Source organism: Cryptomeria japonica, chromosome 2 (genome assembly GCF_030272615.1).
Source record: "Cryptomeria japonica chromosome 2, Sugi_1.0, whole genome shotgun sequence".
Lineage (NCBI taxonomy): Eukaryota > Viridiplantae > Streptophyta > Pinopsida > Cupressales > Cupressaceae > Cryptomeria > Cryptomeria japonica.
In genome coordinates this window covers 441,111,987-441,133,174 of record NC_081406.1, presented here as the reverse complement: position 1 = coordinate 441,133,174, position 21,188 = coordinate 441,111,987, and the positions used below count along the sequence as shown (strand labels likewise).

At 36.8% G+C, this 21,188-nt stretch overlaps 2 protein-coding genes across 3 annotated transcripts; both read right to left on the bottom strand.

Moving 5' to 3' along the window:
* Positions 1 to 3,540: 3,540 nt before the first annotated feature.
* LOC131862125 (uncharacterized) lies at positions 3,541 to 6,942 on the bottom strand. Its single transcript, XM_059214978.1, has 3 exons — positions 6,781 to 6,942; positions 4,279 to 4,746; positions 3,541 to 4,167 (listed from the first exon to the last, which is right to left on the bottom strand). Exons 1-3 carry the CDS (start codon positions 6,940 to 6,942, stop codon positions 3,541 to 3,543), a joined length of 1,257 nt encoding a protein of 418 aa, XP_059070961.1.
* A 10,470-nt stretch (positions 6,943 to 17,412) lies between these two features.
* LOC131031616 (pentatricopeptide repeat-containing protein At3g53700, chloroplastic) lies at positions 17,413 to 20,235 on the bottom strand. Of its 2 annotated transcripts, XM_057962781.2 has the most exons (4): positions 19,392 to 20,235; positions 18,534 to 19,122; positions 18,036 to 18,079; positions 17,413 to 17,939 (listed from the first exon to the last, which is right to left on the bottom strand). In XM_057962781.2, the coding sequence occupies exons 1-2, from the start codon at positions 20,160 to 20,162 to the stop codon at positions 18,658 to 18,660; spliced, it is 1,236 nt and encodes a 411-aa protein (XP_057818764.2). In that variant the 5' UTR covers positions 20,163 to 20,235; the 3' UTR covers positions 17,413 to 17,939; positions 18,036 to 18,079; positions 18,534 to 18,657. The 2 variants fall into 2 exon arrangements, with proteins under 2 accessions (XP_057818764.2, XP_057818763.2); XM_057962780.2 differs by lacking the exon at positions 18,036 to 18,079 and having other exon boundaries at positions 17,417 to 17,939.
* Between the last annotated feature and the right edge of the window lie 953 nt (positions 20,236 to 21,188).

Sequence of the window (21,188 nt, the reverse complement as noted above, 5' to 3'; positions counted from 1 at the left end):
ATTGCAGTTGGTAGTGTTGATCATGCATCACGATTGTATGAGTTCTCACATTTTTCTCCCATTGAGTGTGCAATTCCATTGAATATTCCTCCCTCTCATGTGTCTAGAGTGGATCAAAAATATGAGAAGAGATTCGGTCACTTGACCCTATTTGTACTTAAATCATCCACAGTGGATCTTGAAACTTCTCTTGTGTTTCATTATGATTGGGGCACTTGGCATTGGCTAATTTAATCTAACATTAGTATTTGCATCTAGGGTTTCATTCATCCTTTCATAAGGATTCATTTTTTCAATGAAATAAAAATCTTTTATGTAATTAATACAAGACTCTCAAGTTGTGTTGAGCAAATTATCCTTTCTTGATCTTTCTTTGTGACAGGTGGTCTGCTTGCAAATGATTCTTGTCTTGTGAGGTTGAATCATCAAATTCTAAAAGGGAAAAAACTCCAATAAATAAAAAGATGATTTGTGTTTAATCCAATTTCAATCTTCCACCTTCAAAAATGGTCCCCACCACAATTTTCACCCAATACTTATGGTTTTGAACTTTTGTTATGGCCTTGATCCTTGCACATTTTATTTTTAAAAAGTTGTTTGTTTGTGTTATATAGACTTAGTGGTACTTAAAGACAAAATTAGAAGTTGTGATAGTTGTGGAAAACAACATGCTCCTCTCCTTTTGTCCTACTCAAACCCCAAGATTGGTTTGATAATTTTGAACAAATTGGATAACATAAAAAGTAGAAAATGTAGATGCTTATGGTTTCCTTAAGATTTCAGCTTCTAATATAATGCTCCTTACATGATTCTCTAGTGACATGCAAATGCTCTCTAATCAATATCAAATTATCTAAAAAGAATTAGGATTTGTGTTTTTATACAACACCCTAGTACCATATGTTGGAATCCAAGAACACTGAGAGGGGGTGGGGAGGTGAATCAGTGTTCTACCGATAAAATTAATTTTGAACTTATTCCTTATTAATCGGTTAACTATAAATAAAATTAGAATGTATACACCATAACACCAAGATTTATACGTGGAAAACCCTACAAAGGGAAAAAATGTGGTGGGGATGATACCCACAATATTTATATACTTGATCAATGTATACAAATATTACATAAGAGGGTGTGCACATGCATAAAGGCCAACCGCCTAGAGCTCATTACTCAAACACAAAATAGGAAGTCTCACTGACTTACAAAACATTTACAAGTATTTACAAATGAAAATGAACTTATAAATAGCATCTGACCATGCTGGATAAGTTTCGGTGAATGATCTGATATCCTCCTTTGTATATCGGTTATCTGATGCTTTGTTCTGCTACTGGTTATGTTGTGCATGTGAAACTGCACACAGTCTCTTCCAATCGCTGACCAAAATGCATACCAAAACTCACTGAAATATTCACAATCAGAAGTTCACATTCTATTTCATTACATATCTAATCTATCATTGAGGTGATCTTCTTAAATGTCCTTCTATCTTAACCATGTCAGCTTCAATGAGAAATATAAACAATCGATTGCCGAAACATAATGAAAATCAAACATAAATCTAATGACCATTTCGGCTATCACACATTACCACCAAAATCCATGAAGACATAATCAAGACCAAAATATTTCCTTAGTCGAGTCTTATCCATTATCAGGTTCCATATACACGTTACCGGGATCAAGACATGTTACCAGGATGAAGACTTAGTCGAGTTGCAGTGATAGTCGGTGTCGATGTGAAGCAATGTGAATACTAATACCGGTTAAGTGCAATGGATGTTAGTTAACCAAACAATGAAACCTTTTACCCTGAGATGATGATTTGTCATCAATGACAACCCATAATTCTATTAACCCTTACTAGATGAGTGTCAATTGCCAATAATCTCCCCCTTTGGTATTGATGGAAACACTCATGTGAAAAATGATACCATCCATGAAATTGCCACTAAATCCATAACCTCATGATGTGTAACATGAATCTGTTATCTACAGATTCCGATTCTCCCCCTAATAAATATATACATTTTTCACTTATTCTTCCCCCTTTGACATCAATGACAAAGCGGGGTGCCCACAAAGAAATCTGTACAGTTATAAACATGAGCCGGTTCAATACAAACTTCAAAATATCTGCATACATGTTCTTCAAAAATCAAAAGTAGGTATCCCAACCATTCTTAAGAGATTCAAGAATGGAGATGAATCCATTCAAGATGCTGCCATAATATTTTATTTCTTCCGAAGTAGTGGGATCCTCCTTTTGCAAGTTAGAAATACACTCTGTTTTATGAAACAATAAATTATCAAGTCGGGGACCAATCAAATTTCGGAGCTCATTTGCTCTCCTTATTATTTTGTCCCTATCCTTCTCCAGTTTCAAAATTTGATCCATAACCATCAAAATCAAACCATCCAAATAATTTGTCAGATTAACTATCAGGTTGTAGGAGTTAGAAATCTGAATTTAAGTTCTTCATATAGTCAGATAGTTGCTTGTCTAAGGAGCTAGTTACCCTATCAAAATCTAGACAAGTCTTATAAGAATTACCTCCTTTAGTCAATGTTGCATCAATTGATTGCAAGAAGATCTAAAGTTTCTCCTTATCAATCTAAATCATTTGCGGGAATGTTAGCTTCCAGGCCGCCACAAAATTTTCTTTAGCCTCCGTCAGTGATATCTTCAGTAAAGAATCATAATGCTTAGGGATAAAATCAATGATTTCCTCTAATTTACCCAAAGATCTTGCACCTTCCTGAGCATGAAATTTCAGGACCAACTGGCTCAAAACCTCAAAATTGTGTTCAATCAATTCTTGTCCTTAGACTCTTCTTGTGCTAATTCTTGAGTAGCCTATGCTTGAAGAGATGTTGCTGCCAAAATCTTCTCTGTCGGTGACATTTTATGGTAGGGTTTGTCAAAAATGATGGAAATTTGTGGTAAATTCCCTTTACAATGGCAGAAGTGTCATTTGCCAAGCTAGAGGAGAGATCCACCACAGTCTCCTTACCCTTATCAGTCGGTGAGATAACCTCTGAATCCTTTAGCTCATGTGCACCGGTGGCTTCACCACTTGGTGCCTCATCCAAAAATTGAGTATCCTCTACACCTTTATCCTTAATTACATCTACTTCTATATCCTTTTTTATCTATACATTATCTGTCGGGATGTCCTCTATTTCAAAATGTGACTCAATAACCGGTACAGTGGTATCTGATTGAGTGCTTGCCAGTTTCTCAATATCTACAGTTTTCTTATTTGTCGGTTGCTTATCCTTAGGCAACTGAATATTCTGGGATTGCACAAAACTGGAACTTAACTCATAGCCTAGACCCAAAAGAATTCTTACCCATATATCAATTATTTCCTTTCTAATTTCTTCTAGTCTGTCCAACAAGAGACTGTTTATTCTATACTTGGGGTTGAATTCTGATGATCTGATTTTATTAATTAAATCATCCATTTCTCGAGGAGTTATTGAAGGACAAAGATTGACCAATTTGGTCTCCTTAATCTGCCTATCCAAGGACTACGCATGTAGCTTTCTAACTTCTAACTTGTCATATAACTCCTTAGGAAAAACTTTCTCCAATTCTATCAATGCCCTACTAAATGAATCAAGATATAAAAGAATAGCCTCTTCTACTTGCTTCTTGTCCTCCTCATCAAAATTGTCAAAGAATGAACAAATATTATCTAAGTTACCATCATTTACTATATGTTCAATAAAATCTTGTGTGTTCATCTTTTTCTTACCGGCTCTCCTTTTAGGTTCAGGTTTGGGTTTCTCATCAGATTTGGGCTTCCTCTTGTGCACAATAGTGATTTTTGGCTTTCGAGGAGTCACCTTGACTGGTTTAGGCTTTTGTTCTTCTTTCTTCTCCCTCACCACTCTGACAAAAATGTCTTTATTCTTAGGAACCTCCTTAATCTCTGTATCAGATTCTATTTCTTTAGAAGAAGAAGTCATATATTGTTGGGTCACCTTAGACTTATTCTTGGGTGGCTCTACCGATGTCTGACTAGCAGGCTCAGCTGAAGATTCTTCCGGTTGTTTGGAAGTTTCTGATGTAACTAGGATCACATTGGGTGTGGCCTGAGCTACTTTTTGAGCTTCCCTTTCCTCTTTTCTCTTTTGCTTCAACTCTTTCTTCCTCTATTCCTCCAAAATTTTGACATGTTGCTCAACCTTAGTCTTGTCAGCACCTTCACTTATCAATGTTTATGTTGCTAGCCTGGTCATCTTCTTTTGGATTATCAGAGCTACCTGTTCTTGATGAACTTTAAGTCCTTTCTCCTTAGCAGTACAAAATTTCTCTTCCTTTTCATCTACCAGCGCCTGCAATAGATGTTGTGCATAGGCATCCAGTGTAGTTTCCTCAACCTCATATCCCATAGGCATTATCCAAATTGTTCTAGGTTGCACAACCTCCATCATACATTCATCTTTATCTATCATAAAACAAATTGTGTCCTTATATTTTTCTACAATAGATTTAGGAATCTGAGACCCATTTTTCATTTTCTCTTGAAATGTTTTGAAAAATTCCCATAAATTGGCTTTACTATTCTTATCCCCTTGCCTATCTAAAATTTGAGCAATTTGTGTTGCTACCTGGCGGTCAAAAGCCCGCTGAGTCTTTCCAAAACTGGGAATAGTTCCCAAAAAGTAAAATACTAAACAAATAATAAAGGATCCATACCGGAAGGTATTCTTTTTGTCTTGCTTGATCTTCTACAGGTTATTCAAGAGTTCTTTTAACATTACACTGCATAGATCATAATGGGCATCCTCCTTAACCATTTGATGTGCCACCAAAATGTTGTTACCAGAGACAGGGTTTAACCGATTTGACTAGTAAACCTTGTAACCGATAATCATCGCTTCAAATTTCACATCTATGTCCCTGACATCATCTACCCTCATAGATCTTCCATCAAAGGTTGTGTCGGTAAGTTTATTAAGCTCAATGTTGGATAACTTACATCTAGTGTCGGGAACACCTCCGATTTTGTGAAGATAGGTAACATTCTTGATGACTTCTTCTATAATCTTGTACGGGCAGTCCAACCAGATAAACTCTCCATGAATGTGGCTCAAAATAGCATACCCATTCTGCCTCATCAAAAATCAGGAAATCCATAAACTGTGTGAAACCCGTCCTCTGCAAGTGTGCAAATTCCGGTTTCAACTGGTTGTCAGTGATTAGCTTTTTGATGAAAAGACAGGACAGCTCATATCTGCCAAGTTCTTCAATGTTATAGTGGATGTATGCCCTAATATCCTCAGTGTGAAGAACTCCATGAAAAACTTGTTAAAATGCGCCCAATGGCTCATCTAAAAAGGATTTGTACGAATGATTTTTGAAAATGGGATGAGGGAAGTTCTTGATCTCAACCACCAAGGGAGTATTGATGTTGCATGAAGATGAAGCCATTCTAACCAAACACAAAACTAGGCTTTCTGCAAACACGAAAATACCCCGAAAATGCTACCGAGAGATCATATTGCTTGAAAGAAAGTGCTCGCTGAAATTGCCCTAGAACTTTGAAATGCTCTGGAAATTCACTCACTTGAATACTTGATCGTTGTGTGAAGAAAATAACTTTACTTTTCTCTTTTATCGTCGTTAATCCTAATTTTCATTGTCATAAATGTTATCGGTTAGGCTTGACCGGTTCACATGATCTGCAAGTAGATTCTAGTAAACCACTGAAATCTCCTCGGTATCCATCCACAATCAGAATCTTCTGACTATAGACCTAATCCGGTGTATTTGCATGATCTTCAATGATTTGTCTACCCCTAAGACCGAGTGTCGTAGTTACTGGTTGTATCTGTTGCTTGTACAGGGACCAAATGTTTCTACCATTTTTTTTGTCAGTGGTGTATCAGATATTCTAACCCATCTCATCTCATGTTACTTCCTGATATCTTCTACTTTTGCCTTTCCCTTCTCATCTGTATTTCCATTAGTTGTCGATGGATTCTTACTTCTGCAATATTTAGCAATATGCTCAATCTTGTTGCATGCATAATAGACAATATTGTTTTTTTGAATTGCCTTGTTAAGCCCTTGATTTCCTTGATTTCCTTTTGATCTGCATTGGTTAGCCATATGTCCAAATCTACTACATGCATGACATCTCACATTTCCAAGACCGGTGAATGATGTATTGTTCTGATTATTCCTATTTCTGCACTGACTAGACATATGACCATATTTATTACAAATAAAGCATGTACCATTGAATTTGTGAGCATTAGGTTGTCTTACTGGTGATTTCTAGTTCCGGTTGACATGATTCTGCTTCTGTCCAAATGATTGATTTTGTTGTGTAGTACCAGAGCTTTTTCCTTCTTCATAACCAATACCTCTTTTGTCATTAGCATTTCTCTGATTCTTCAGCATTTCATCAATTTTAGTAGAGCTATCCTTGAACTTGTCTTTGTACTCATTAGCAGTGAACAAATCATCTCTCATGATTATAATCTGTCTTTCAAGTTCCTGTTCATTGTTTCGGGACTGGACCAATTCAAGTTTTAGCATATCATTCTCATGAATCAATCTGTTGCATTCCTCATATCTATCATTCAATGTTTGAGCTACATTTTCTTCATTTTTCTTTATGTCCACAATTTCCTAGCACATTCTCATAGTTAGGGCTTGCATCTCATTCTTCAAGATAGTGTTCTCCTGAGTGAGCTTCTGACAATGATCCTTCATAGCATCTTCCTCGTCATTGTTCTGATTTTGCAATTGATCACAAGTTCCTTCCTCTTAGCCTTGATAGCTGAAAGATTTCCTTGCAATGAAATGATGCGTTCTCTGGCTTGCTTCAATTCACTTTTCAGTTTAATGTTCTCCATCTGCCCATTATCAATATCTTCAAGAGCAAGTCTGAGTTGTTGTTGTAGACCAGTTTCCATTGATTCCAAATTCTGGATCTTCCTCAAGTGGTTAAACTTCTTCTGAGGAACCAAGCTCTGATACCAATTGTTGGAATCCAAAAACACTGAGAGGGGGGTGAATCAATGTTCTACTAGCAAAGTTAGTTTTGAACTTATTTCTTATTAACCGGTTAACTGTAAATAAAATTAGAATGCATACACCAAATAACACAAAGAAAGGTAGCACCATAACACCAAGATTTATACATGGAAAACCCTGCAAAGGGAAAAACCATGGTGGGGTTGATACCCACAATATCTATATGCTTGATCAAGGTATACAAATATTACATAAGAGGGTCTACACATGCAGAAAGGCCAACCGCCTAGAGCTCACTGCTCAAACACAAAATAGGAAGTATCACTGACTTACAGAACATTTATAAGTGTTTACAAATGAAAATGAATTTATAAATAGCATTTGATCATGTTGGATAATTTCCAATGAATGCTCTGATATCCTTTGTATACCGGTTATATGATGCTTTGTTCTGCTACTGGTTATGTTGTTCACATGAAACTACACACAATCGCTTCCAATCGTTGACCAAAATGCATACCAAAACTCATTGAAATATTCGCAATCAGAAGTTCGCATTCCATTCCATTACATATCTAATCTATCATTGAGGTGATCTTCTTAAATATCCTTCTATCTTAACCATGTTGGCTTCAATGAGAAATATAAACAAGTCAGATGCTAGAACATAATGAAAATCAAACATAAATCTAATGACCATGTCGGCCATCACACGTTACTACCAAAATCCATGAAGACATAATCGGGACCAAAATATTTCCTTAGTCGGGTCCTATCCATTACCGGGTTCCATATACACGTTATCGGGATCAGGACATGTTACCAAGATGAAGAGTTAGTCAGGATGCAGTGAAAGTTGGTGTTGGTGCCAGTGCTGGTGTGAAGCAATGTGAATACTAATACTGGTTAAGTGCAATGAATATCGGTTAACCAAACAATGAAACCTCTTACCCTGAGATGATGAGTTGCCATCAATGACAACCCATAATGCTATTAACCCTTACCGGATGAGTGTCAATTGCCAACACCATAAGTTTAACATTTTAGATTTGTCGAGATGCAATGACTAAATAGGAGTTGATTTCAGCCCATTAATTAAATTTGAATTTTTTAAAATTTTAGGTCAAAATCGTAACTAAAATTATGAACTAGGTTCAATTTGACTAGTTTTCCCTAGGACTATGAAGAATGGGTCTAGAACATTTAAGGATAGAAACTCAAATCTAATAAGGTATGGGTTGTATAACTTGTATTCGAATCCTAGAACAAAAAAATGTTCATTAGATACCAATTTATTGTGTTTTGGACAAACAATCAAAATGTGTCCAATACAAATGGGAAAAATCATTGTGGATACATTTTTCACCTTTACAAAAAGACAACTGACAATTAATTTAGATGTCTAACCTAATAATAAATGCACTAGAGGCAACCACACCTAAATTAACTAAGAGCTAACAATGTTAGTTGTTGGGTTGGAAGTGGATTTGTTGTATTTGTCACTTTTGATGAAGTCAACAAAAAATATTTTGATGTGCATTACACATAAAAATTGGGATTTGGATTCTTATATCAAATATGCGCTACCTAGATTGATAGTGATTATGGACTGCTCTAGGATGGTTATATTTGCAAGTTACTACCGCAATGATATGTCCTGGTGTGGATCTTCCCTCTATTGTTCTACTCTTCCACACCTATTTGCTTGCAATGATTGTGTTTGAAAATGGGATGGTTCTAAAAAGCATCTTGGAAAACTATTGTTTGTAAAGAGAAGACTTATAACTTCTTTTATGACATGTCAGCCCCTTTATCCAATGCATGATAAGAAAAGAAACATCAAGCAAGTATTAATTGCATAAAATTTCAATGTAATGCTAATGCAAGTGCACTATGATACTTTTGATCTAATCCTATGGAATATGATGTGTAGTAGTGACCTAGGAGTGTCCTTGAATTCAAGATTTTTGATGCTCAAGTCAAGTGTTTTGGCACACAAGACAATGTGTAACAGTTAGATTCTGATTACTATTGGGGTCTTGGGAGTGGAAATTTTTGAGTTTGAAACAAGGGGTACAAAACTACAGTGCAGATCTATCCTTGTAATCCAAAAGGGTTGGCCTCAAGAAGAGGAAATTTGGAGTTTGAAATTAGGGTAGATGACTGCAAAGCACTGAACCTTTTACAATTTAACCAATACACATTTGTTTGCATACCAAAACAAGACAAAACAAGCATAGTTGTATTTGTGATGATGCCAAAAGTAGAGGTCAAAACATAAAGGGGAGGGATAATGCACCTTTATTCCTTGCACTTCGACATGATCATGTTTGCCAATCAAAAAGTAAAGAATTTATACTCATAAAAATACAAAAAAGTAACATGATATTCCGCACTTAATGTAGCATGATATTCCACATCTATTATTAGTTTACTGAATTGAGTAAAATTTAAAACCTTGAAAAAATAATTCAAATTTACCTTGAACTTATGAAACTTGCATGAGTAGTAGCCTTTAAATTTCTTGGAAACTAGGTTAAAAGGAAAACAGTTTTCTTCAATTATATGAAGGAACATGTACGAGAGTAGATTAGCAGAATTAGTTATCAAATGATAGCTTTAGATCTAGTTGACTCTCTTGGTATGTGTTGAATGTTTCAAGAAATTTCTTGTACACACGGATGGGGGAATGTGGAGGCACGTTTGAGGAACAAATGGAGAGGCGAGCAAAATTTCAAGAGGTTGCATAAGGTAAATGGGCCTCAAAATATTTGATCATGAATTCAAACATAATGTCATTCTAGAAGTGTAAGATAAGATCATAAACTGATCAAGGCTAGGCTAGGTAAACAAGATGTCAGTATCAACTTTTGGTAATTGGAAGCTCAACTAGACTTGGCTCAATTGGATGCTCAATCAAACACCAGAATCAAAACATGAATTTTGATGCTAGCTTTCTTAGTTGCAAATAAAGGTGTTGTTTGTGAAGTAGTACATAAGTGAACTGCAAAAGAGAATATTTTTTACCTGCATGTGTGCTACTTGTTGGTGTATGTTTTATCATTCACCGAACATTAGAACAAAATGTCTAGGACATTCTACGCTCTCTTGATCAAAATCACTACGTATGCCAAGATTGCATAAGAAAGACCATACAGTGACTCCAAGGTTTATATATGTGAACAAGCAACTTTGTGTTGGGTAGATACTTTGGTGATGTATTGCTGAAATACAAGGGGGACTTACGTAAAATGGTTCATGAATTTAGGACTTAGACAAATTTGACAATAGATGCTCTTTCTTCTCTCTCTTTTCTCTCCATTTTTTTTTTAATTTTCAGTTTTAGACTTTCAAAAAAAGGGACAAAAGGATAAGGGTTTAGAAGATCTACTCTACTCCTAGGAATTTAGGAGACGACATTGACAAAGTGAACTCAATAACCACACTTTGCTTTGCCTCGCTTAGGACAACTACACAAAGCAGATGCAATCTTCAAGGGATGTGCTTATAATTGAAAGTTAAGCATGCAAAAAGGAAAGCTCAGACCAACTTTACACAATGAACAAAAATCATCTACCCATTAAAAGTACGAGCGGAGATACACCACAAATCAATACTTATCAACTCTTGCATTCAATCTAAAAACTTGAAGTAAATTCTAATCTATTGTGTTGAAGAAATTGAAAACCTTGCCAATCATTCAGATAATAGGGATTACAAAGCCTAAAAAGCACACAAGCACTATATTATCCAAAATGACCTTCTCGCAAAAATGTTTCAAAAACCTCACACTCTCCAAATGAGAGGAGGAAACCTTATATAGGCACACAAAAGTTTTGAACGACTGAGATCGAATAGTGATCAAGGGCCCAGATTAAAAGATCAAAACCCTAATTAGGGTTTCCAAAAACTCTGTTAGTTTGAAGAAAAGAAAACAGGACAAGTGGCACAACTGCTAATCTCAGTGAAGTGGATGTCTAATTTCTTTTCTAATTTCTTTTCTGGGAAGCTGCAAATTCAATGTATCTAGATATAAGTGGTCGAACCTCCTCCATGGTGACATGTGGCAAGCTGCCAATTTGGTAATCAACCATGTCCATGTCATCAGTACATGTGTCGAGAGTATTCTCCCAGTTAACTCCTTGTGTTAGGAAGTTCTCATCAATGAGTCAGAATCTCGAAATCCTAGTGAGATCATCCTTGAGAATCAACCCTGAAACTTTGAATAAGTTCCCTTGAATCTTGGCCCTCAAATTCTCTGCATGCAAATGTTTCTCTCGCACTTCATCTTGCTGCAGTATCTCGGCTGCCACGAGGAAGACTTTTTCCTGGATATTTCTGAGTCTTTTTTATATTCAAACACTTAGCTTCTTATTTCCTTAAAGATCCAACCCTGGTTGTCAAAGCAAAGTACCAAGTGCTGAAATCATATATGTCACCGGGTTGAATGACTTTTCCATCTACTAGATCCTATTGGGAAATCCCTCTGATGGTCTTCAAGCATGGGATTATCCTGTTATGTATTTCTTCAATATCCTCCCAAGCTTCAGCTATGTCCTGGATTCTGCTCAATAAGGAAGAGGTGGAATCATATGCCGATACTAGGTTCTCAACAAGTACGCCAACATGCTCCAAGGCATCAGAAGTCCATCCTTTGACTTCTCTGAAAGAGGCCTTCATGTCTTCATAATTTTTCATTGATTCTTGTAGAAGGGACATGGGTGGAGTCATCCTCTCGATCAATAGGATTTGTTAGGTGTTGGACATATTTCTTCCATTGCTCATTTTCAGCCTCTAACTTCTTTCTCTTTTCAACTTCCTTGTTTATCCTCTCCTTCATGGTATTGCAAGAATCGTCAAATTCCTGGACCTCTTGGATCTTAGTGGTCTTACCCAGTCTTATGGTAGTGACCTCATATTCCTCAAGAGTGATATTGTCCTTAGCTTTATCTACTCTTGGCATTGCTGCTTGAACTGATTTGAATCATGCACCGTTGCTTTGAATTAAAGAAAACTTCTTGGTCGGCTCAAGTGGTCTCACTTGATTTATCTAATTTAGCCAAGAGTGTCACTGTGTTATCTACTTGGTGAACTTTCTCGAGAACCTTGGATTTCATCCTCTCCTTCAACCAATTAGGGATGGTTGATTGTTCCATACCACTTTCATCAAAATTATCTTCAACTCCTTTTGGCGCAGTGACTATGCCATCTAGGAATTATGTCTCAGGTACAGGGTTCTCAACCTCTACAACCTTGGTGATAATGGGTTCCTGAATGGGTTCCTCCATGATTTCTTCAATTATGGGAGAAGGAACCCTCATCTCATTGCCTCTCATTTCATTGTCCAATTCTTGCTTATCAATTAAAACTCTAACTGGAGCGATGGATGAAACACTTATAGTTGAAGGACCTTCATTTGATTTATGTCATCTACTCATATCTACCTCTCCAGTAATCTTTTTTCCTTGTGCTCTTATTGAGTTCTCAGTGGGCTCCTTCCTCTTCCTCGATCCAAAACTTTCTGGATTCCTTGGACCACTGGATGTAACACAACGATTCGAAGACATGGACTCATCAGTCCCCATGAGATCATAGGTGAAGGCAACGTTCCTTGCTTTGAGCTCTTTTGTTCTCTAAGTTGCCCACCATTTGCAATATTTGATCGCAGGTCTCATAAGATCACCCAAGTCATATCTTTTAGAATCTATCCAGTCAACTAGAGCAAGAGGTTCATTCTTCAGGGTGGCATAATGTGGTTGCTCGAATTCATTCTCTTCTTCAATTTGGTCAGCCACTCAGAATACCTCAAATGCCCTGATCGGGTTCAATGGAATTCTGGACCACAGTCTCCTTCTCACATCAAAGTTATCAGTAGTGTTAGCCCAATAGTTCTCGAGGTTCGGCCTGTGCTCAAACTTTACTTCATTCACCTTTTCCTTTCGATGAAAAGGATCAAAATGACTCCTGGCTTGATATTGAAAGATTGGGTACCATTTAATCTCCTTGTCGGCATGTGTGGCAGCTTGTGCTGATGGACAGGTCTCCAATCCATTTCCAATAGTGAGTTGAAAAGACGCTCTTGTCTTTTGTTTTCCTCTTTGCACATTTATAAAATTTTCCAATTTGTAATATTCCCACATTTTTTTTCAGTTTTTGAGCACAACAAATATTACAATGCACCCGTTAAAGTTAGGAAATATAATCCCAATACTATTGAAAGTAACCCTTCCACTTTCTAATAACCAAGAGCCCAATGTGCGAAGGTGAGAGCATACAATGATAAGGGGTTCGTTAGCTCACTAATCCGCTGGAAATTACAATGCAAATACAATAATGGGTGGCAGTAACCCTTCCACTTTTCAATGGGATGAAGAACAAGAACTTGGCAATAAACCAGACAAGGAAACAAGAGCATAACATTACCAAATCACTCTACCGCTTATGCAGTGGGAGGACTTTTACATAGAACCATCACTCATCTGCATATTTCAGCGGGAGGACAATATCACTTGACCACTTGCTCAGTGGGAGGACAAAGCTGAATTACAAGACATACAGGCGGCTATGCCATCCTCTTCCACTTGTTCAGCGGGAAATGCAACATAGAATGAATTGGTTAGTACTACTGAAGCAATTCTTACAAAGATAGAGATGTGAGAGAAGATAGAATGAAGTACATATCTCAAGAATTCAATAACACATTCTCACCACAACACTACTTGCTATTCTGAAATCAAAGACAAGGAAACGCAGAACCAACCATTCCAAAAACCACTAAAATGTTCATAACTCTCTCAAAACTGAATGGAGTCATGCCAAACCAAATGCAAATGAAGCGTATAACATAAACAATCAAATCAATACCTTGAAACTATGACTGGAGAGCAGCAGAGGTGATGCACTCAACCCAAGGCAATTCTAGAAATGGAGTTTTGGCTGAATATTTAGATTTGCAACTATAAATTGGAGAGTTCTCCAAATGCCACACAAATGTAGGAGAAGTATTGTCTCTCTGATACGTTTCCAACGAGCCTTCACTCAGAACGATGCAGTCGACACGCAGATAGCTACGAGCAAAATACACTTCCAGCCAACACCAAAAAACATAGCAGCACACAACTCTTCACCAACACACCCAAAAGTCACCAAATAGCTCACCACTTTGGACCACAGCTAGGAGTGATGTCTCACACTCGAAACAGGAAGGAAAAATCTAAGAGGTATTCACCCTCGAAGAAGTCTGGAGTCATTCCAACAACATAATGATATATTTTCTCTGGATACCAAATGAGGAGTCAGTCACCTGTTTATATAGTTTTTCAAGTCTGGAATTCAAATGAAATTGCCTCCAAATTCTCCTCATTCAAACTGCATTTCATTTCATGTGGTGGACCCAAGAATGGCGTCCACTTCCCAAGTCCAAAAACCGCGCTTAGGAAGAAGACCACGATTTTGGCATGATATAACTTTGAAGTATATCGAAAATAAAGTCTCCCAATATCCATCAAATAATTCGCCCAAGCAAGACTTGGGAAAAATATTAATTTCTGCACAATTCCCCATAACATCAATCAGTAATAAAAATAATTAAATAATAACCTTAGGATAAGAAATAATATTTAATTAAATCGCTTATAGCTCCAGTACTGATTATCAACAAAATCCAGATGAGGCTAAACAATGAGGATCACTGAAGTGTGCTGGAACAGGACCAAATCCAAGACTACCAAAAATAGAATGCCCAAACTGCCACTTACTAAAAATAGTAAGTCATGAAATAATGCTCTGAAAATCATGGTCTTCGCAACCAAAGAAAGAGATTGGCAAGCTTAGCAACTCTGCACCATCCTGATAGCCAAACCCTAACTTACTAAAAATAGTAAGTTCACATTCCACCCCTGACAAGCTTGGTCGGAACTCCAAAGAGCATGGAAACCCTAATTCACCTTTCCACATAGCCTACGGGTCTCCGGAATAGACCAATGGACCACTGAATGCATCATCACAAGGAAGGGGACATTACACAATTGTCTTACTACCTCAAGTAGTATCATTTTGTTTGTAAGGAATATGGGCAGTTTGTACGGTTGTCCAGAGAATCCTTGGATGCTCAAGTAGGTGAACCTGGGATATTGGATATACCAATACCCAAACCTACTAATCAAATCTTTTGACTCTTGAGATAACCTCTGATGAAGACCTCCTTGAAAAGTTCTTGTGATATGCATAAGGAATGCATCATTGACTCTCTTTAAATGAAACTTCTCCTCCAGGTGCAGTTATGGATAACAATCATAGACAACGAACTGGTTCTCTTTCTATCCAACAGCTCCTCTACACACAAGGCCTCTGTATCTGTATGTTTGAGCTAAAGAATAGATCAAATAGGAACTCATATAAATTGTTCCACTCTTCTCCAAATTTTTCAATTGATCATCTAAATTGTCACTTATGATCTTTGCCCAATTGATCATCTTAACACTACCAGCTTATGAGAATATTCCTTAGCTCCTGATTTAGCAATTTTCTCATGAAGGCGGACTTGCTCAAACTCATTTCTCACAATCTAGGCAAACTTCATTGACTTAGCTTCCAATTGCAAGTAATGAAGGGCGGACTTCACTTGAGTTGTGCACCATTCCTCATGTTTAAGGCGGACTTTATCAACTTCATGCACCTTCTATCCCCTTCCTAGGGCAGACTTCATCAACTTCATGCACCTTCTATCCCCTTCCTAAGGCGGACTTCATCAATGTCTTTGCACCTTATCCAATCAAGGGCGGACTTTATGAGATCTATGCACTACATATCATGTCATTGGGCGGACTTTATCAATGTTATTACCCAATGCAAGTTAGTCCTAGGCGGACTTCCTTCTTCCCATGACCAAGGGCGGAGTTCATTCATCTTATGCACCATGAAGGCGAACTTCATGACTTCTTTGCACCAAGTTAAGGCGGACTTTGACATACTCTTGCACTACACATACTCTCCATGCCATCTTCAAGGCGGACCATGAATCTGATGCACCAAGGGTAGGCGGACTTGGAAAGATGTTAGACCATATGAACCTCATTGTTGGGCAGACTTGGAGAGAGATGATCTTCATAGAAGCCAGATTCAAAATCCTCATAACTTGTACATTTCAACTTGGATCTTCTTAAAATTTGAAATTCATACCCCATTTAACCTTCGAATTCCTCCAGATCCCTAAAATTTAGGAACTTGGCTTTTTTAGACAAAACTTGAAATTTGAAGGAATTTGTCAGTCATTTTCAGTGTAACAAAGAGCCAATAATGCAAACCCTAGATCCCCTTTCCAAAAATAGAAAAAAGCAAGCACCCCTAAAAAATAGGAAAATTTTTCTAAAAATATTCATTTCGGGGATCGCGCTTAAAGTGCCAAAAATGAAACTTTCTAAAAATACTCATTTCAGGGATCGCACTTAAAGTGCCAAAAATGAAACTTCCTAAAAAATAGGAAAAAGCAAAACTTTCAAAAATAGAAAGTTGTCCAAATTGACCCAAATCAATTGCAATCTTCGTCTTTTGGACTTTCTAGGCACATTGACAATGTCTAGACTCTGTACTGACCATGGTCTGCACAGACTGACTTATGACTTCCAAAATTCGGACATTTCAAAATTGACAAAATGGTGTCGAGAAGGTTGTGAGGCTCTAAAAAAACCCTAGAAAGCAGGAAACAAGGAGTGTCCCCATTTGCAATGGGGTGATGTGTGAAAAGGTCACAACACTACCACATCATCCATCCTATCATATGTGTTATGAAACTAATGGTAATTGAAAACCTAAACAATCAAAAAGTACATCAGTTTGGGGCTTGGCCTTTTCTGTTTTGTATCCTCCACTTCTCAATGAGTGGGCATTCCTAATTAGGATCGATATCCCCAGGTCATTCCCAGCACTTTAAAGAACAGTGAAAGGGCCTCTCCCAGCTCATCTCCCTGTCCCTGAAATGCTAGGGTGCAAGAATCACATATGAGATCCCATGTGACGCTCCCCTCATAAAACACTGTTTTGGTTTCAGTAATTTAACTTGTTCAATTTTCAGACTAGAGAGTGTTGAGAAATGCATGCAACTTTAACAACCTTGAAATATTTTTCAGTAATCCTGGAAGAGCCTTAGAAATATCACTAGCAAAGAAAGTAGTGATTTCATGAAAAACAGCTCCAAATTGGCATTATTCCATTTCAATAAATTAATTTGGAATCTGTAGCATGAAACTGTAACATTTAAAATTGTGTCATACGTACAAAAGGATTTTCAAGATTTAGATATTGTCCAAGTCATGGCCAACAATGGACTAGGGGGATGTAAAGAAACAATCCATCAAAAATCCCAAATTCTGATTTATATCAATTATACAATCATTGCCAAGAACATTGTAAATGAAGACATAATGGCACAGTAGCAAATTGCAATCATTCAGTAGTTCTAAGAACATTTAAAGAAGGAATAACTAAAGCTTCCAGAAAAGTCTATTCTGTCCTTCACACGAAGAATCAACTAAATGTTGAAGCTTGAAACATAGCGCAGATCAAAATTACAGACTTCTCTTTCAGCAGACTGCCATGTTATGCTAAGGAAAAGAGTGAAGGAAAAAAGTCGGTTGTACAGTTTATCCATATTTTCTTTTGCTACCATTCAATATATTTCCATAATAGATAAATATCTGTGAATACAATAATTACATTCACCTTGATTCAGAATGACATATATTTGAAATGTAGTTCAAGAAAATCATTATTTGATAATATTTCCATTTCAAGCAGATTGCTCCAAACCATGCTTATATCACAGCTCATTGGAATTGGATAAAGGTAACAATGCTTCTCTAGTCCATGTTTCTAAGGTCATAAGAAGTCGCAAACTTTCCTTCCAATTAAAAACCCAATCAAACTCACCTGTAAGAACCTGAAAAAAAAAAAGCTCAAAACAGAATTAGTCATTACTTAATTGAATGTCGCATGTATATTATATAAAAATTGTTGAAAGAATACCAACCCTAACCTTTGAGAAGAACAAATTATCTAAATGCTGCTGTGAAGTTCACCCTATCAAAGTACAGAATAAAAGTTACTTCCAAAGGAAATGGCAATCTATTCAGAAGCAGGAGCAGATTACTTATTATAAATAAATTTTGGTCCAAACAAGTGCAGAAATAAGTTTAACCACTTGAAAACTATGGAAATGAGAATATTAGAAACAGGGAACAGATGAGGAGGCAATCAGGAGAAACCTGGTGTATAATAAATATAGACAGATAGAGTAAAAAAGAACAGTGGGAAATGGCTAACAGCCTGAATAAGAAGAAATAAATGCAAAACAGTGGCATTTTAGCTGTCTCTCCCTTAAAAAACAGAAATGGCACTAAAATGGCATTTGTCCCCCAGAACTGGTTTTGGTTTAAGTGACAAAGTTTCCAAATCTTCCACACAACAATATTAAAGCTTGCAAAAATATGCAATAGCTGAAAAACATTCTAGGACAGGAAAATGAGTACCCAACCTGATGGTTTCTATAGCGTTTGCTGCTTCTTCTTTTTCCTTTGATCTTGTTTGTTTTCTAGAACCCTGTTGCTTGGGTAGCATGAAATTACATTGTAGAGTTTTCCATTTCATCAACAAAATCGTCAAGCAGTATTTTCATAGCCTTTTTTTTCTGACTCAGCAATTAGCTTGTCAGCTTCATCAAACTGTCCCAAGGATTCGAAGCACTTAACAAGAGTATTGTAGGCAGCTTGCATAGGTTTAAAACCAGAATATTCCATTTTACGAAGTAGTTTCAGACCCATATATGGCAGCCTGTTTCTACAAGCAAAATCAATGAGTTGTGTATATGTAAATGAATCGGCAGTACAACCTGCCTCAGTCATAGAGTCCACTAATTCAGATGCTTCTCTCAATCTATCCTTCTCAATGTATGCTTTCAGTAGCCTATTGTAAGTTATAGTTGTCGGGCAAGAGCCTTTATCCCTCATATGTTTGATCAGCAGTTTTGCATCATCTAATCTATCTTCTCTACATAATGCAGTCACGAGTATGTTATATGTATGGGCAGTGAGACAAAATCCTGCAGAAACCATTCCTCTTAACACCTGCAATAGAAAAAAAATTAAAGTGTAATGTTGGTCAATTGGGTATTATTCTCAGAAAAATGATGATTCACCTCAATTAGTAATAACTAATAAAGCAATTTCACTCGTGGGAAAATTTGTCAATTTTTATTTTACTCGTAGGAGAGTTTGTTAATTTTTGCGTACAAAACCCTAACCCCCACAACTAAATTGGAAAATATGATTCAAATTTGGCAAATACAAAAGTGGTATGGACAAAGATTGCTAAGGTTAAAAGTAGGCTTCCATACCTCCAATGCGGCGTCCAAGTGATTGGCATTGCAAAGGGTAGAAGTAAGGGCATCGAAGGCATCACGGTTTTTCCCTCTTGTATTCCATCTATTCATCTCATGAATCGACCTGAGCACCGCACCCAGCATAGGAGATTTGAGGGCGCCCCCTTCCACTGCAACAAACGAGAAGGTTTTGGGTGTGAATGAAAAACCCCATCTTTTACACTCTTTTAGCAGAGTAGACATGAGTTGGAAATCACGGCTTTTGGCAGCGAACTGGATGGCTGCATCGAATGTGGCAGAATTGTGCCTGTAACCGGGCTGATGCTGCGCCCAAAAGAAGAAGCTCATTGTAGGCCGGGCACTGGCACTAGTACTAATACTAGTGCTGCCTATCACCCTGCAGACAAGCTCTGGAGAGAGCCTAGAAATAAAGGGAGCCAGCTTCTGTTCAAATGCATCGTAATCTTCTAAACCCTCATTCAGAATGCTGCAAATTCTTTGGGAATCCCTCTTGACGCTCTGTTGTGCAGACGAAGCCTCCACTTCCTCGCGCTTATAATCAACCCAATATCCGCTGTATTTACATCGTTTCTCAGTTAAGATTGTATAAAGATAATTTTCTGTGTTATCATTGCCATTAACATTGGGATTGGCTGCTGGTGGCGATGGCCACTTAGCGATTTCAGCGTGATTGTTACGAGGACCAAATTTTCCCGGCGATGATGAAAATCTAGCAAGCCCTTGGACAGTAAAGGTAGCGGTAGGAAACGCAAGCCTCGTAGCCATGAACTCCTCACATTATTTCTGGTTAACACTCTAAAAAACTAAATTCACTACACTTCTTACCTTCGTTTTGAGCCCCCTTTTAAAGACAAGACCATCCTCGTGTAATTTAAAGGATAGTTCAATTTTAACTTGTGGTTATGAAAATAATTTTACTTTTAAAATTGGAGTTTAAGGTGATTCAATCACTCAATCGACTTAAAATATGTTATATTTAAAGATAATTTATATATTTTTATTGTGATATTATAGGATTCAATTGTGATACGATACAATATTTATATGAACATCATCTTGATGTAATGAGTCTTAAGTGTTCCATTCAATCTCATGAGAGATGGGTTCTTGTGAACCACTACTGATGAAACATGGGTCAATGAGTTTAACTTGAAAATTATACAGTTTGAATTCTAATAGGAATATCTCTATTCTTATTGTGTTCTAAAAGATACAATTAAAGATCTATTGCGAAAATCTTTTTTACGTATTACATTTTCACAAGAATATGATATCAATTACATTATATCAACAATCTAGGCATATACATGACCACCAATTGCTTTCTATCATTGTTTAATATCATTGACTTAGTAACAAGAACAAGGGAGAACAACCCTAGCTTAGTAGATTCATAATTAATGTCTATTTACAATACCCTTTTTAAACATAGGTTTCAAATATCAAGATGAACAAGTTTTTGATGTCATTATCATCAAAGTTCGAATTTTTGGTCTGGATTCAAATTTGTATGCAAGGTTTAGATCCATAAGTGTGAAAGTCAATTTCATAGTTGTGGAAGTGAACCAGAACAATAGACAATAATATTCTTAATCTTGAGGAATCTTATGACGAGTCCTAATTTTCTAATACATTGGTGGATCGATTGACACCATCAAACCTAGAGCTAAGCACCACTATTTTGTTTATTTTATTTCAAATATTTACTTTAGTAGCATTATTAGTTTAACTTTATCCTAAGTTTTTTATTAAAGCAAAAATAGGTTTTGAAGGAACCCGAAACCCTTTACA